Consider the following 14,551-nt stretch of genomic DNA (forward strand, 5'->3'; position numbering starts at 1 on the left):
ACTGTAGGCGGTACCGTCGGATGGGACGAGTCACATGACTCGCACTGGCTCCGCCCACCTCATCGTGGGCGGGGAGCATGCAAATCGGTCCGGGGCGGCAGCCAATCGTGGCGCGCGCCGGGGGGGGTCCAGGCCCGGAGATCCGGGACGCTGGCTCGCGCTCAGCTTCTCGTCTCTGCCTCCCCGGGCTTTTGCAAGCGGCGCGGCGCGGCGCGGCGGGCCTGCGAGTTTGTGCTGCGGTCGCTTCCTCGACCTCCTCGTCCTCGGCGGCCGGCCGCATCAGGTCGGAGCCGCGCGGGGCCAGGCGGAGGCGGAGGTGCGGCGGGGGGTGGGGGCCGCTGCCTTCGCTAGGCGCCGGGGCCGGCCCGCGCCTTTGCAGCGTGCTCCATGCATCCGGAGCCCGCCCCGCCCCCGAGCAGCAACAGCCCGGAGCTTCCCCTCAGCGACGGCGACACCACCAGCGGCAGCCGCCGGAGCCGCCGCCGCAGCGGGGACGGGGAGCCCCCGGGGTCGTCGCCACCGCCCGCCGTCACCTACCCGGACTGGATCGGCCAGAGTTACTCGGAGGTGATGAGCCTCAACGAGCACTCGATGCAGGCGCTGTCCTGGCGCAAGCTCTACTTGAGCCGCGCCAAGCTCAAAGCCTCCAGCCGGACCTCGGCTCTGCTCTCCGGCTTCGCCATGGTGAGCTCGGGCCGCACTGCCCTGCCCTGCCCCCTCTCAGGTCCTGGCCGCTGCCGCCCGCAGCCCCGACGGGGCCCGCAGGGGAGCTGGCTGGGCGGGCCAGGCGGGCTGGGGGTGAAGGGAAGAGCTGGGAGAAAGCTGTCGTGGATACTGGAGGGGGCCAGAGGTGCTGGACACGAGAGGTGGACAAGTGACACCCGATGTGGGAGATTGGGTATCATGCAAATGTCCAGGGTTGGGGGGCTCAGATGCCTTCAGATGGGCGAGCTCGATGCAGCAAGGAGGGAGAAACAGCAGGATTCTCGACGTAGATCTGTAAGAAGACAGCCCCACATATGTTCAGGCGGAAAGGAAATGCGTAAAGTGGTCTGATCTCTTTGGAAGCAGGTGTCAGGAGGTTGGGAGGAGAAGGACCCCTGAGCCATCTCCCTTGTGCCCCCACACTTGAGGTCAGGTTCTTTTATTACCTAATCGAGGGGATTTCCCGACACCCTTTCTCCTATTGCATTTTCCGAGGCCTCAGCCTGGGGGTTTGACAACCACTCCCCACCCTCAGCTTCTTCTCCAGAAACTTGCCACTGAGTCACTGGGTGTGGGGGAGGAGGGTGGGACATGTTCCCATTCAGTGGGCTCTTTCTTGATGTAGGGGGGTAGGCTTAGTTTCCCAGGGGGCTGGGTTGGAGTGAGAACCAGACTCTGGGGGGATGGGGTAGGTGAGGCTGCAGGTTGGGCTGAGAAGTGGCCCCGAGGATGCCTTCAGGCTGGGGATCTTGGAGTCTCTCAGGACAGGGACCTACAGAACAAATCCTGATTATCCCTTTCAGTGACCTCAGCCTGCATGAATGGGGTCTGCCCCCTCCAACCTCACCCCCACCACCCCTGCAAGATTTTTGGCCCGGAGCACTCTTGCCTCACCAGTGAGTGAGCTAAGCTCTTGGCCTTGAGGGAGGGAGTGGCTGCACCCTTGAGGTTTTCTTGGGAAGGGAGTGTGTCTAGTACTCTCCCTGTGTTCAGCAAACTAATGGGCGATGCACAGGGGCAAGAACTTTTTAGAAGCCCTAAGCAGGCCCAGAGCACCCCAGGGCCCCGGTGGAAAGCCAGGTGATTGAGGTAGGGGAGGGGTTCTCCCGCCTCTGCCACATGCTGCCTGTGCGAACTTATCGTCATCTCTCTGTGGGCCTCAATTTCTGAAGTGGTGAATAAAGTCTGCTACTCAGAAGTTTCTCTGACTTTAAGAATTTGACCAAGGAAGCCTTTGAGAGGGGAGGAGAGAATGTGTGTGTTTGTAAGAAGTGTTACTCTAGTTTTTAGTTTAGGTCTACATGAAGGGATTCTGTTCTGTCAGCCGCAAATCCTGGGAATAGCTGACACTTGCCAAGCACCCACTAAGTGCTTGGCACTGTGCAGGTTCCCTAGCTTACGCACTGAGTCCTCAACCACCCTTTGAGGTAATTTTGTCATAGGACTTTGAGCTGACCACACAGCTCACCTGTTGGAGTGGGATTTGAACCCAGGTCAGCTGGCATCCAGAACTCTCTTGGACACTTGTGCCATTTGTGATGTATGGAGCTCTGAGCCGTCTCCTGCCAGGGACCTGTTAGGACCAGGCCTTTTAGGGAGCGAGAAATCGAGCAGAAAAACTTCTCTTAAGTAAATAAAATGTTACAGTCGGGGGAAGGGAGTGACACCAGTGGCTGTCAGTTCTTCACAGTAGTGTTCTGGGTTTTAGATGGTGGGATGCCTGTTCCCCTTTTTCTTGGGGTCATAAATTCATAGTGGCCCAGACCCTTCTCACTCCAGAAGTGAGGAGCTGATGGGTGAAGCTTTCCTGCTTTCTTGAGTTGCCTCTTAGAAGCTGGGCCTTCTAATCAAATGTCACCCCCTCTTCTTCTTGCTAAAAACAGTGTGGGGAAGTCAGGCGGCAGGGGCAGCCGGCAGCACTTGGTGGGCCTTGACTCACCCAGACTGTCTCTTGGGGACCTTTCTTTTACCCAGTCTCGGGGTGGAGAAGGCTTCCTGCCTCCACTGCTGAGATCCCAAAGTTCTGCCAGCAGAGAAGGCTAAACCCCATGACAGCTTCCGTTCTGGGGAAGCAGTTACAATAGAGTAACTGCGTTTGCCGTGAGTCTGGAAATGGGGAGAGGTGGCTTGGGGTGGAGAGAAGGGCTCAGCAGGGCAGGTCTGCCCGTGCCCCATGCCCACCACAGCCAGCCAGCCTTGTGAACAAGCCTTGGAGAGGAAGGGGTGCCACGCAACCGAGCGCCATGGAAACATTGTGAGCAGGTTTCCTGGACTGCTGTCCCTTGACCTGTGAGTCAGCACAACCAACTTCCTGCCCCCAGAGGGCTTCTTTCCTAGAGACTTGGAAAACCAGAAGTGACATGATGTGACTTTTGGTTTCCAAGGGTGGGAGAGTTGGTGAGGATGCCAGACTCACCTGCACACAAGGTGAGATTGAGGGAGGGTTTCCCAAGAGCCTGGAGGGGATGGAGAGACTCCTCTTTCATGAGTGGAAGGGCCTGGCCAGGAGCCCTGATGTGCTGGGGAGATAGGCCGTGGGACCTCAGACAAGCGGCTTTACTCCTTGGGGCCAGTTTTCTCATGTGTACAAAGGAGGCACATATCCTGCTCTCCCATGGACTTGCATGAGGAGTCATTATAAGCTCCAGCTGGGCCTAAGAAGGATTGAAGAATTATCAGGATCCGGTGATGTACACCTTAGGCGGACCCTGTCTAGTCTGCAGACAAGATTCCCATTCCTGATGGCATTTCCAGCAACAACGGGCCTTGTCTGGATTCAATATCCAGTTTCCAAAACCAAGGGCCCTGGATGTAGCACATGCTCAGTAGCCTACAAGTGCCCCTTGAGCCGAGGGTGCCGTGACTCGGGCCATCCGTGCCTCAGTTTACCTCTCAGCAAAGGCAGCCAGCCTGACCCTGTCCCCTCAGGACCGTGGCGAGCACACACGGCAGTCTTGGTTTGCTGGGGAGGCAGCCTGTAACGTTAGCCTAAGCAGTAGATAATTGGGAAGGGCAGCCTGCTGCTGTAAACAAAATGCTTTCCGTGACCTGGGATCAATTATTTTTGGATTATCTGCCTCCTCAAGTTCTCCACCTGCCAGCACCCTTTTGTTCTCAGGTTCCAGAGTGGGTTCAGAAGCTGCTTGGAATTTCTCTGAAAATGAGTCCGAAGGAAGGGCTCAGATCACGACATTATTGAGCCTCTGTGACGTGTTCAGGGCCTGGAGAAGAGTAAGAAATTACTATTACTCCTCATGGTACTCATTACTTTTAAAATATATATATATTTATTGTATTTTTGGTTGCCTCGGGTCTTAGTTGTAGTACGCGGGATCTTTGTTGTGGCGTGTGGGATCCTTGTCGCCGTGCTGGCTTGTCTCTAATTGTGGTCTGTGTGCTTAGTAGTTGCGTTGCGCAGGCTTAGTTGCCCGGCGGCATGTGTAATCTTAGTTCCCCGACCAGGGATCGAACGCACACGCGTCCCCTGCTTTGGAAGGCGGATTCTTAACCCCTGGACCACCAGGGAAGTCCCAGCACTCATTACTAACGGTAATCACTGCCATTGTTGATTGGGCTAACGCTAAGGATTCTCCTTGTACCATCTCCTGTGATCTTCACAGCCTGGGGAACGAGGGTAGGTGCTGGTTCCCCAGTGCATGACTTGTCCAAGATTACCTGGCTGGTAAGCTGCAGGTGTGACCGTGGTGTGGCCCCACTGCTACGGGAGAGGAAGCACCAGAGAGAGTGGTGGGAGGTCAGAGTTGGGAGGCTCAGAGTATTCTAGAGCAGAGTGAGAACACGGGACTCTGGAGCCAGACAACTTGGGTGCAAATCCTGGCTCTACCACTGACAACTGTGAGATCCTGGGGAAGTTGCTTAATGTCTCTGGGCCTGCGCTTCCTCATCTGTAAAATGGGGGTGATAGTAATAGCAACCTCATAGGGTTGGTGTGAGGATTCATTTGTATTTGCAGAGCACTTAGAATGTACCTGGCCGGAGTATGACGGAAACTTGCTTACCCTTGTTCCCGTGGTGTTGGGACTACTTTGGGGGCTGGGGGGAGGGCGGGCCACCGCATGCGGGATCCTAGTTCCCCAACCAGGGATTGAATCCCGGCCCACGGCAGCGAAAGCACCAAGCCGTAACCACTGAACCCCCAGGGAATTCCCAGGACTGCTTTTATAAGGGTTAACTCATTTAGAAGAATGTGATTCCAGCTAAGCCTTGAAGGTGGGTAGAGTTAGGGCTTGGCGAAAAACCCTCTATCAGGGGAAGTATTAGGAGCAAACTTGCAAAGGTGAGAAATTATAGGGTCTCCAGGAAAAGGCAGAGTCTGGTGTGGCTGGAGTTGAGGGTGTGTCAGGAGTAGCAGAGGAAGACGAATCTAGCCAGACTAGACGGTGCAGGGCCTTGACTTGTTGTTTGGGACTTTTGAACTCTGCTGCAGGCAGTGGGGAGCCATGGAAGGTTTTGGAGCAGAGGAGTTCCATGATGAATTCTTGCATAATGTTGATGGTGTTACTGTTTATTGAACACCAGGCGTGAGCCTGGACCCTTTTCTTTCATCCTTTTTTAACCCTCAGAACAGGTCTTAAAGGTATGTACTGTAGGTGGGGAAACTAAGGCCAACTGAGGCTCATAGAGATTCTGATCACCCAGCTAGTAGATTTCAAGCCCTGGTTTGTCTGGCTTGGAGCCTTTTCTACTCAACCACCCTCTTGCTGTGTCCTCTGTAGCTAGTTGAAAACTAGGCCTTTGAAGTCTTCCAGATGTGCAGTTCTGCACTCTGAGCTGCGTATAAATGGAATTTTGCTGAATGCCCCAAGGGGCAGGTACTCCCTGCCTAGCTGAGAAGCCTTTTGGAAAACTTCACAAGTGCCTGTGGCACGTGTCTGGAGTTTCAGCCATGGCCTGTGCTGAACTCTGCTGGTTTCTGGGTGCAGGGCTGTGAACGAGAGCTCTGGGGCTTCCCAAGGTGGCACTGTGGTCATCAGTGTTGGGAAGGAGTTTCCTTGGAGAAATAAAACTGAGAAAGTTTGAACAAGAACAGGTTTCTCTTTGGTGGAACTTCTTCTGGGAGGCCTTTCGTACGCTCCCCAGAAGGGATGCCTCAAACTGATAGAACCACGGGAATTCCCTGGCGGTCCAGTGGTTAGTACTCCACACTTTCACTGCAGAGAGCACGGGTTCAATCCCTGGTTGGGGAACTAAGATCCTGCAAGCTGTGCGGTGCGGCCGAAAACAAAAGAAAACAAAAATGATAGGGACCTCCCTGGTGGTCCAGTGGTTAAGACTCTGTGCTGCCAAACACAAGGGGCCAGGTTCGATCCCTGGTCAGGGAACTAGGTCCTGCATGTGGCAACGAAGATCTTGCGTGCTGCAGCTAAGACCCAGCGCAGCCAAATAAATAAATATTAAAAAAAAAGAAAAAAAAAGAAAACCACAAGCTCCCTGGAGGAGAATTTTCTGGTACTGTGGTTTGACAGCTCTCTTTAAGAGCATTGGTCTAACCCAGGAATGGGCCAACTTTTTCTGTAAAGTGAGTATTTTCAGCTTTGCGGGCCATGCGGTCTCAGTGGTAACTACAGGTGTCTCCCACTTTTCAAAAGTTTGCTTTATGCCACCTCGCTTTTATAGAAGACCTACATTAGTACCTGTTTTCATTAGTACCTGTTTTCACTAATCCGAAAGAAACCCAAAGAGAATTTTTACTTTTAGTAAAAAAAGGCGAAAAGTGAAAATAGCATGCAGCGTTTGGTTTGCAGCAAGCCATTATAGAGGCAGCGTTCACCCTCAGGGGTGAGACTGACACCACCAAGCTCATTTGCCGGGAACCATACTCAGCATCTCGGCATCAAGTCGCCAGAGCTTTGAGCCGTGTCTGTGAGCATCTGTGCTTTAATCTTGATTTATGTGTGCATTTGTTAGCAAGATGTGTCCTAAGGTAATTGCTCCATCCCTTTAGGCCATTTCAGCTTACGAAAGGTTTCAGAGGTACGTTACAGGGGGAAACCTATACTCAATTCTGCTATTTTAGCTTGAAAGCAGCCATAGACCTTAAGTTAAGTGGATGTGGCTGTGTGCCAGTAAAACTTTATTTGCAAAGAAGCACACTGTAGGCCAGTTCGGCAACCCCTGGTCTAAGAGGTGTTCTCCAAACTTTTGAGTGCACACCCCACTGAAGATATTGTCAACACTAGGCTCAGTGTTTGTACGCGCAAGTATGTACGCTATGTGCATATATATACATATATATATGGTAATGAATGGTATGTGTGCTAATAAAACATGAGTATTAAAAGCTACATAGGGGACTTCCCTGGCAGTCCATTGGTTAAGACTCTGCACTTGGGCTTCCCTGGTGGCGCAGTGGTTAAGAATCCACCTGCCAATGCAGGGGACATGGGTTCGATCCCTGGGCCAGGAAGATCCCACATGCCACGGAGCAACTAAGCCCATGAGCCACAACTACTGAGCCTGTGCTCTAGAGCCCGCAAGCCACAGCTATTTAGCGCACGTGCTGCAACTACTAAAGCCCTTGCACTTAGAGCCCGTGCTCCACAACTGGAGAAAGCCTACATGGAGCAACAAAGACCCAATGCAGCCAATTAATTAATTAATTAATAATAAAAAAGACTCCGCACTTCCACTGCAGGTTCGATCCCTGGTCAGGGAACTAACATCCCACAAGCTGTGTGGTGCAGCCAAAAAAAAAAGTACATAAAAACACAACATGGAAAACTTGAAAGGATGAGCCAAAAAAATATCATCAGAGTTCTTGTATGGTCTTCCGGTTTCCAGTGGGTCACATAGGATTGTCTTCGGACACTTTAGAGGCCCTGGGCTGAAATCCCCAAAGGTCAAGCCCTACCTTCGTTTACTGCTTTAACATTCGTTTACTGAGGCCCCTAGAGGGACAAGGCCCAGTGCTGGAAGCTGGGTAAACAGGGAAGTAAAGTGGAGGAAACCAGACGTGTCATTACATCTTCCGAACGTGTTTGGCAAGTGCAGTGGTGGAGGAGCATTGGTGGATAGACCCTACGGTCTGAAAATGCATGCCTGAACATTTAGTGCCCGTCATCCTCCCTGGGGCAGGGATTCTGCTGTCTTCCTGCTTTCTCTCCAGCAGAGCCACAAGAGCCTCCAGGCACATAGTAAATTCTCAGTAAAAGTGGTCTGTGAGCGGACTTCCCTAGCGGTCCAGTGGTTAGGACTCCGCGCTTTCACTGACGAGGGCGCAGGTTCAATCCCTGATGGGGAAACTAAGATCCTGTAAGCTGCGCAGCGCAGCCAAAAGAAACAAAAAAATTTTCCGCGAATGAATGAATGGCTCCATCCTCACATGGGAGGCCATGGAGCAGGGGTGACTTGGAAGGTAAAAACCTGAAGAGGTCCAAATTAGCCAGATGAAGAGAAGGGCTAGGCCTGTTCCCTGTCTCCTCCCCCCAACCTGCAGGTTCAACCTGTCCGTGGCTTGTGACGCAAAGTGAGTCGCAACAGGCATTTTTTTTTTATTGGAATAAGCGTGGAATGAAGTAGAAAGCAGCCGTATGCGTCATGTCACATGTTGTACGAGTAGCCTGGATTAGCGCGCTTGAAGGATAATTATTGTTTGGGGAAACTTGTTTCTGTTATAAATGGGTATGTTTCTATTTATGGAAACCTTTGGAATACTGGACTGTAGTCGTGAAAAGCGTTCTGAAATTACCCGACGAGCCCTCAGTCCTCTCTTAATAGATGGTTTGCATCTGAGGTGGGGCCCGCAGGCTCAGGCAGCCCTGGGTGACCTGGGGTGACGGTGGGTTGGTGGCCCAGGTGAACAGAGGCCCAGGCTTACGAAAGGGGAGTTGTGTCTCCCAGCTGTTGGGCACCGGTGTCGGGCCAGGCATGGGAGGGCTGCCTCGGAAGGGCCTGGCCTCCCAGGCGCCAGGTGGCGAAGATCTCCATGGAGCCCAGCAGGAGTGAGGAGACGTGGTTGGCATTCGGGCGTGGTAAGCAGATACCCGGCAAAGCCAGCCAGGCCCTGCCCTTCTCAGGAGCCTCTTCTGGGCTGGTGCTTGAGGTTTGGTGTCCCTGTGGGGGGTGACGGGGGTGGGGGGGGTTGGAGGTCTGCAGACCAGAGTGAGGGGGTGCTGGCCGTTCCTCACCCTTTAGGACCCATGTGGCCAGGTTTAAGCAGGCCCATGGCTGGCCGGGAGCTGTTTATTTTAGGTTAACAGCCCAGCACTCTGGCTATATTTACCTTGCGAAGCTGCTTGCAATCTGATCTGATCTGATCTCTCCGGGACTCAGCTGGGGCCCTGGGAGTCGCCTGCCAGGTTCCGAGCGGCCCCCCTGGCTTTACCCTCCCTACCCTTGAGGAGATTTCCCAAGTGGGACATGTTGTGGAAAAAGCAGTCGTTTTTATTTCTGTGAACAGTTTTCATCGCGAGCCATGTTTTGTGCCAACCATTCCCTTCACACAGCCCAGAACACTGAGCTTGGTCCCCAACGTGGGAACAGGACATACACCTAGCCGGCGGGGTCCAAGTTCCAGGAACTGTAGGGTCCGGCGACGAGGGTGATGGGGTTTCTTCCAGGGCATGGCAGCAGGCCCCTTCCTCCTCCCCAGGGCCCAGCGTCGCAGGCTGAGCTACCGAGACTCCCCCCTAGCCCGAGACCTCCAGGGACGTTCTGGTGTCCCCAGGCCAGGTGTGTCCCAACAGCTGCATGTTCTGGCTCTGGAGCCTGCGGGCGTGACAGATGGTGTGGCAAGGGTGGTCTCTGTCCTGTCAAGGTGGCCGTCTGGCCAGCTGTGTGCTTTGGGGCACACGTTCTCCTTATACCCAGGGTTTAGAGCTGAGGCAGCCTCAGAAAGGGGCAGACCAGGCCTAGCGTGGGGGACCGAGCCCATCACCCTCCCCAGGAGGCAGAACATGGGCATATGGGGTCAGCTCTCACCAGCCTCCGCTGACGGCACCCAGGGGCTATTTGTTTTCCATCTCTTTTTCTGTTTAACTAAGATTTACTGAGGACATTCTGTGGGCTGGCCCTTTGTTAAACACATGTCAAGACCTCATTTACTCTCCTCAGTGATTGTCTTTGTCTGGGCTGCTATAACAGAAGACCACAGACTGGGTGGGTTATAAACGACAGATATCTATTTCTCACACTTCTGGAGGCTAGAAGTCCAAGATCAAGGTGCCAGCAGGTTCCGTGTCTGGTGAGGGGCTGGCTTCCTGGTTCATAGACACTGTCTACTACTCACTGTGTCCTCACGTGGCAGGAGTGGTGAAGGAGTGTCGGGGAGGGGGGCTCTTCTATAAGGGCACTAATCCTATCACGAGGGCGCCACCCTCATGCCGTAATCACCCCCAAAGGCCCTACCTCCTTGGGGGTAAGGATTTAAAATATGAATTTAGAAGGTTTACAGATGTTCAAGTCTGTAGTAGCAGGTGTGAGGAAAGTGCTATTACCCCCTTTGCACACGGGCTTTAGAGCTAAGTGGGCTTGAGTACAGGTCCCCCACTCAATAACAGGGTAACCCTTGGGACAGCTGACATTTCACCTCTATGAGCCTCCCTTTCCTCATTTGTAAAAAAGTAACAATAGTGTTGCTAATAATCATTGGCATTGTATTAAGCATATAGATACATGTATGTATGCTTGTATATATATGTATGTATGTATATGTATTAAGCATATATATATATGTATGTATATATGTGTGTGTGCGCGCACGCACCAGGTCTTGTGCTGAGGGCTCTGTATTCATTAATCTGTTGAATCCTCATAAAAGCCCCAATTTTATAGATGCAGAACCTGTGGCATAGAGAGGTTACCAGCTTTGTAAGTGGAGGGGCCAGTTTACTCTTAATGGCTCTACAGAGGTGGAGATACCAGGCTTAAGGGAACAGATTGGTTACGTGTATATCTGTATATGTCAGCACCCCACTCCCACCCGGTATAGACCCCCAGAGCCCAGTTCAGGGCCTGATGTCCTAATGGGTCTGGACATTTCCGGTGAGTGAATCGATAGCCAGTGGACCTCGGGCAGCCAAGCAGTGGGTTGTCCTGCTGGTCCCTTCTCTGGTTTTGGGTTCTGAGGCAGCAGGCCAAAACAGGAAGAGGAAGTGCTGGGGTTGGGGAGGTGGCAGGAGGTACACCCTGCTGGAGGTGCCCCCCTTTTCCAGTGCGGTCAGGCCTGAGGACAGAGACCAGGGAGCCCAGGGTGCAGCCCTTAACCCACCGTGCCCTGGTGGCCTGCCCTGATGCCCTGCCCCTCACCTGCATGTGCTAAGAAATCTCAGCGTTGGCCTTAGGCCACCAGTGAGTGATCCTAAAAATGGTCAAAATCCTCTTGGCACTGCCCCAGATTTATATGAGCTTGAAACATTTTACAAACTCCTGGGCTGAAAAGTTTATACAGTGATCAGTTGTGGGAATTCTAAGACAAAAGTCTGTGAATCCTGTTGAAATTGGCTGCAGAGTCCTATGACTGTATACAGCTCGCTGTCTTAAGGAGTATCCAGTATTTCCACCAAATTCTCAAAAGTGTCCAACCCCAGATCAGCTCTAGATGGTGACCTTAATCTTGCCACATCCCCTCCTTTTACAGAGACAAAGGGGAGGGTCTTGACCAAGGTCACTCAGGGAAACAGGGGTGGTTCTGGAGCCAAAACCCAATCTGCCAGTTTGCTTTCGGTGTTCTCAGCCCGGGCAGGAGGATAGAAACAGGAGGGTTTCATCTAGAGACACTGGGATCGAGGGTGAGGTTTCTAAACTGAATAACAGTAATAGTAAAGCTCCTTTTATTGAGGGTTTACTCTGTGCCAGGCACTAAATAAATATTTGATGTGGGGTTAACTCAGTCCTCAGAACAACCTTCTAAGTTATGGGATCTTAGTTCCCCAATCAGGGATCGAACCTGGGCCCAGGCAGTGAAAACACTTAGTCCTAACCACTGGACCGCCAGGGAATTCCCCCAATATTCTTTTTTTTTTAATTAACTAATTTTGGCTGCTCTGGGTCTTAGTTGTGGCATGCGGACTCTTAGTTACAACCTGCGGGATCTAGTTCCCCAACCAGGGATGGGACCTGGGCCCCCTGCATGGGGAGCATGGAGTCTTACCCACTGGACCACCCGGGAAGTCCCCCAATATTCTTTTTTTTACAGATAAGGAAACTGAGGCCCAGAAAGTTGAAGGAACTTGCCAGAGTCACACTGCCTAATAAAGGGCAGAGCAGTCAGGGCTTAAAGCAGGCAGCCTGGCTCCAGAGCCCTTGGTGGTAACAACTGCCCCACACCACCTTTCCAGGCTTCGGAAGGCTGCGGAGGTGCAAGAAATGAAAGCAGACAGGAGCAGGCATTATAGGCAAGAAAGCTGGGAAGGAAGGAGCCCACTCCCTCCCCAGGAGTCAGGAGGGGTCAGGGCAGGTGTGAGGCTCGTGGGTGCACTTTAGCATCAGACCTCCCCCTTCTGAGCCTGGCACATACACAGTGAACCCTTCACGAAGGGTCATTCTCCTTAATGGTATTGCCTTTGGCACCTGCTGCCCCAGGCCCTCCGGCCTCGGCAGGCAGACCCTGGCAGTGTGCCCACCGCCCGCTTCTCCCAACCCAGATGTGATGAGTTGGCTCCTTTATATGGGGGTGATTTGCAAGGCCTAGGTGAGAGGAGGCGGGTGGCAGGCCTGGAGTGTGCCCCTGGTGACCCCAGATCCACGGGTCTCCAGGAACTGGGGAGCAGCTAGTGCGTCAGCCCTGGGGCCCTGAGCCCAGCGCTGGGGCTGGAAGAGGAGATGGCCCCGGGGCCCACCGACTGCAGCGCAGCAGCCGGTCAGAGCCCATCTCTTCTGGGAAGCCTCTCTTGATTCCTTCTTGGTTGGTGCACTGTGTTCTCAGAAAGGGCCTGGGCATGACCTGGGAGGGCCTTCATCCCTTCACCCCACCCCTCTCCTTGTCCCCAGAGCAGGGCATGAAGAAACCTCTGCTTGGGAATTGGGAGTGTGGCACCAACAGGAAGTGAACCTTTTTTCATTCGTGTAAACTTTTTTTTTTTAATCAGACTGAAATTTACACAAAACTTACCATTTTAACCATTTTTGATGATTACTATTTGGGAGGTATTTGCCATCTACCAGGAGCTCTCATTTAATTGTTAATCCTAGGAACAGATACGATATCCCATTTTACAAATAAGAAAGTTGAGGCAAAGAGAGGTTCAGTGACTTTCCCAAAGACACGTCACTCGTGAGTAGCAGAACTGGGATCCAAATCCAGGCAGCCTGGGCTCCAAGCCTGCACTCTCCACCAGTACTCCCTGCCACTTCTCAACCCTAAGTGGGTGGGTCTTATTATCCCCATTATACAGATATGGAAACTGAGGCTCAGAGAGGCCATGTGACTTAGCCGGGTTCCCAGAGCTTGATGGGAGGAGAGCCTCTGAGCCATGACTGTCCTGTCACTCAGCCCCCCCTCTCCCCTCCCCCCCAGGTGGCGATGGTGGAGGTGCAGCTGGACACTAACCACGACTACCCACCGGGGCTGCTCATCGCCTTCAGCGCCTGCACCACGGTGCTGGTGGCCGTGCACCTGTTTGCACTCATGATTAGCACCTGCATCCTGCCCAACATCGAGGCGGTGAGCAATGTGCACAACCTCAACTCGGTCAAGGAGTCCCCCCACGAGCGCATGCACCGCCACATCGAGCTGGCCTGGGCCTTCTCCACTGTCATCGGCACGCTCCTCTTCCTGGCCGAGGTCGTGCTGCTCTGCTGGGTCAAGTTCTTGCCCCTCAAGAAGCAGCCAGGCCAGCCGCAGCCCACCAGCAAGACCCCGGCCGGCGGCGGCGCGGCCGCCAACGTCAGCAGCAGCGCAGGCGGCATCACCGCGGGCCAGGCCGCCGCCATCGCCTCCACCACCATCATGGTCCCCTTCGGCCTGATCTTCATCGTCTTTGCCGTCCACTTCTACCGCTCACTGGTCAGCCATAAGACGGACCGACAGTTCCAGGAGCTCAACGAGCTGGCCGAGTTTGCCCGCCTGCAGGACCAGCTGGACCACAGAGGGGACCATCCCCTGACCCCCGGCAGCCACTATGCCTAAGCCCTCCCGGGCTGGGCACTGCGGAGCTTTTGGCCTTAACGCCCTTCCCCATGACCTTGTCCTGCCCCAGCCTCAAGGACAGCCTGCACAGGGGGCTGGGCTTTCGTCAGGGGGCAGAGAGTGAAGGGAAGAGGCTTTTTTTTTTTTAAGAGAAATTACTGCACTTTGAAACTTTCCTCTAAGAGAAGAAGCAGTTCCTGATCTTCCAGCTCCAGGTTCACCTGTTTGGAGGCCACTGGTGGGAGCCAGAGTGGGGACAAAGGCTCCCTTTGCCCCTCCTCCCACATGCCAGTGCCACCGGGATGCCTCCTGTCCTTTCCGTCTTGACCCCCCTTCCCGTTCAGCGTCGATTGTGTGTGTGCGTGCGCGTGTGAACACAGAAATATACTCATAAGGGACACCTCCTCTTGTGTCTGTATTTGCTGGGTCTGGACTACCTGGTATTTATCCTGTTGCCCCAGTCAGATCCGTCTCTAAGCAGAAATTTTTTTTTAACATTTTGGGAAATTTCAAACCTACCCAAAAAAGTTGCATGAACAGTAACTGAAATAGATGTACAGTCAATTCTTATTATTCACAGTGGTTTTGTTCTATAGTCACAGAACACTGAATTAGTGAGTACTAAAGCATTGCCCTTTTTTTTTTTTTTTTTTCTTTTTTAAACTTACTGGCTGCATTGGGTTTTCATTGCTGGTCATGGGCTTTCTCTAGTTGCGGTGAGCAGGGGCTACTCTTCGTTGTGGTATGCGGGTTCCTCAC

The 14,551-nt window shown here is 53.3% G+C and overlaps 1 protein-coding gene across 1 annotated transcript; it reads left to right on the top strand.

Annotated features, from left to right (window-relative positions):
- Positions 1-77: 77 nt before the first annotated feature.
- Positions 78-14,192, top strand: ORAI1 (ORAI calcium release-activated calcium modulator 1). The gene is given in 5 exon segments (XM_057743791.1): positions 78-119; positions 122-199; positions 201-350; positions 352-684; positions 13,181-14,192. Coding segments are annotated over 5 exon segments (1,215 nt in total). The 3' UTR covers positions 13,793-14,192.
- The last annotated feature ends 359 nt before the right edge of the window (positions 14,193-14,551 follow it).

The sequence above is a fragment of the Hippopotamus amphibius genome, chromosome 8, assembly GCF_030028045.1.
Source record: "Hippopotamus amphibius kiboko isolate mHipAmp2 chromosome 8, mHipAmp2.hap2, whole genome shotgun sequence".
Classification (NCBI taxonomy): domain Eukaryota; kingdom Metazoa; phylum Chordata; class Mammalia; order Artiodactyla; family Hippopotamidae; genus Hippopotamus; species Hippopotamus amphibius.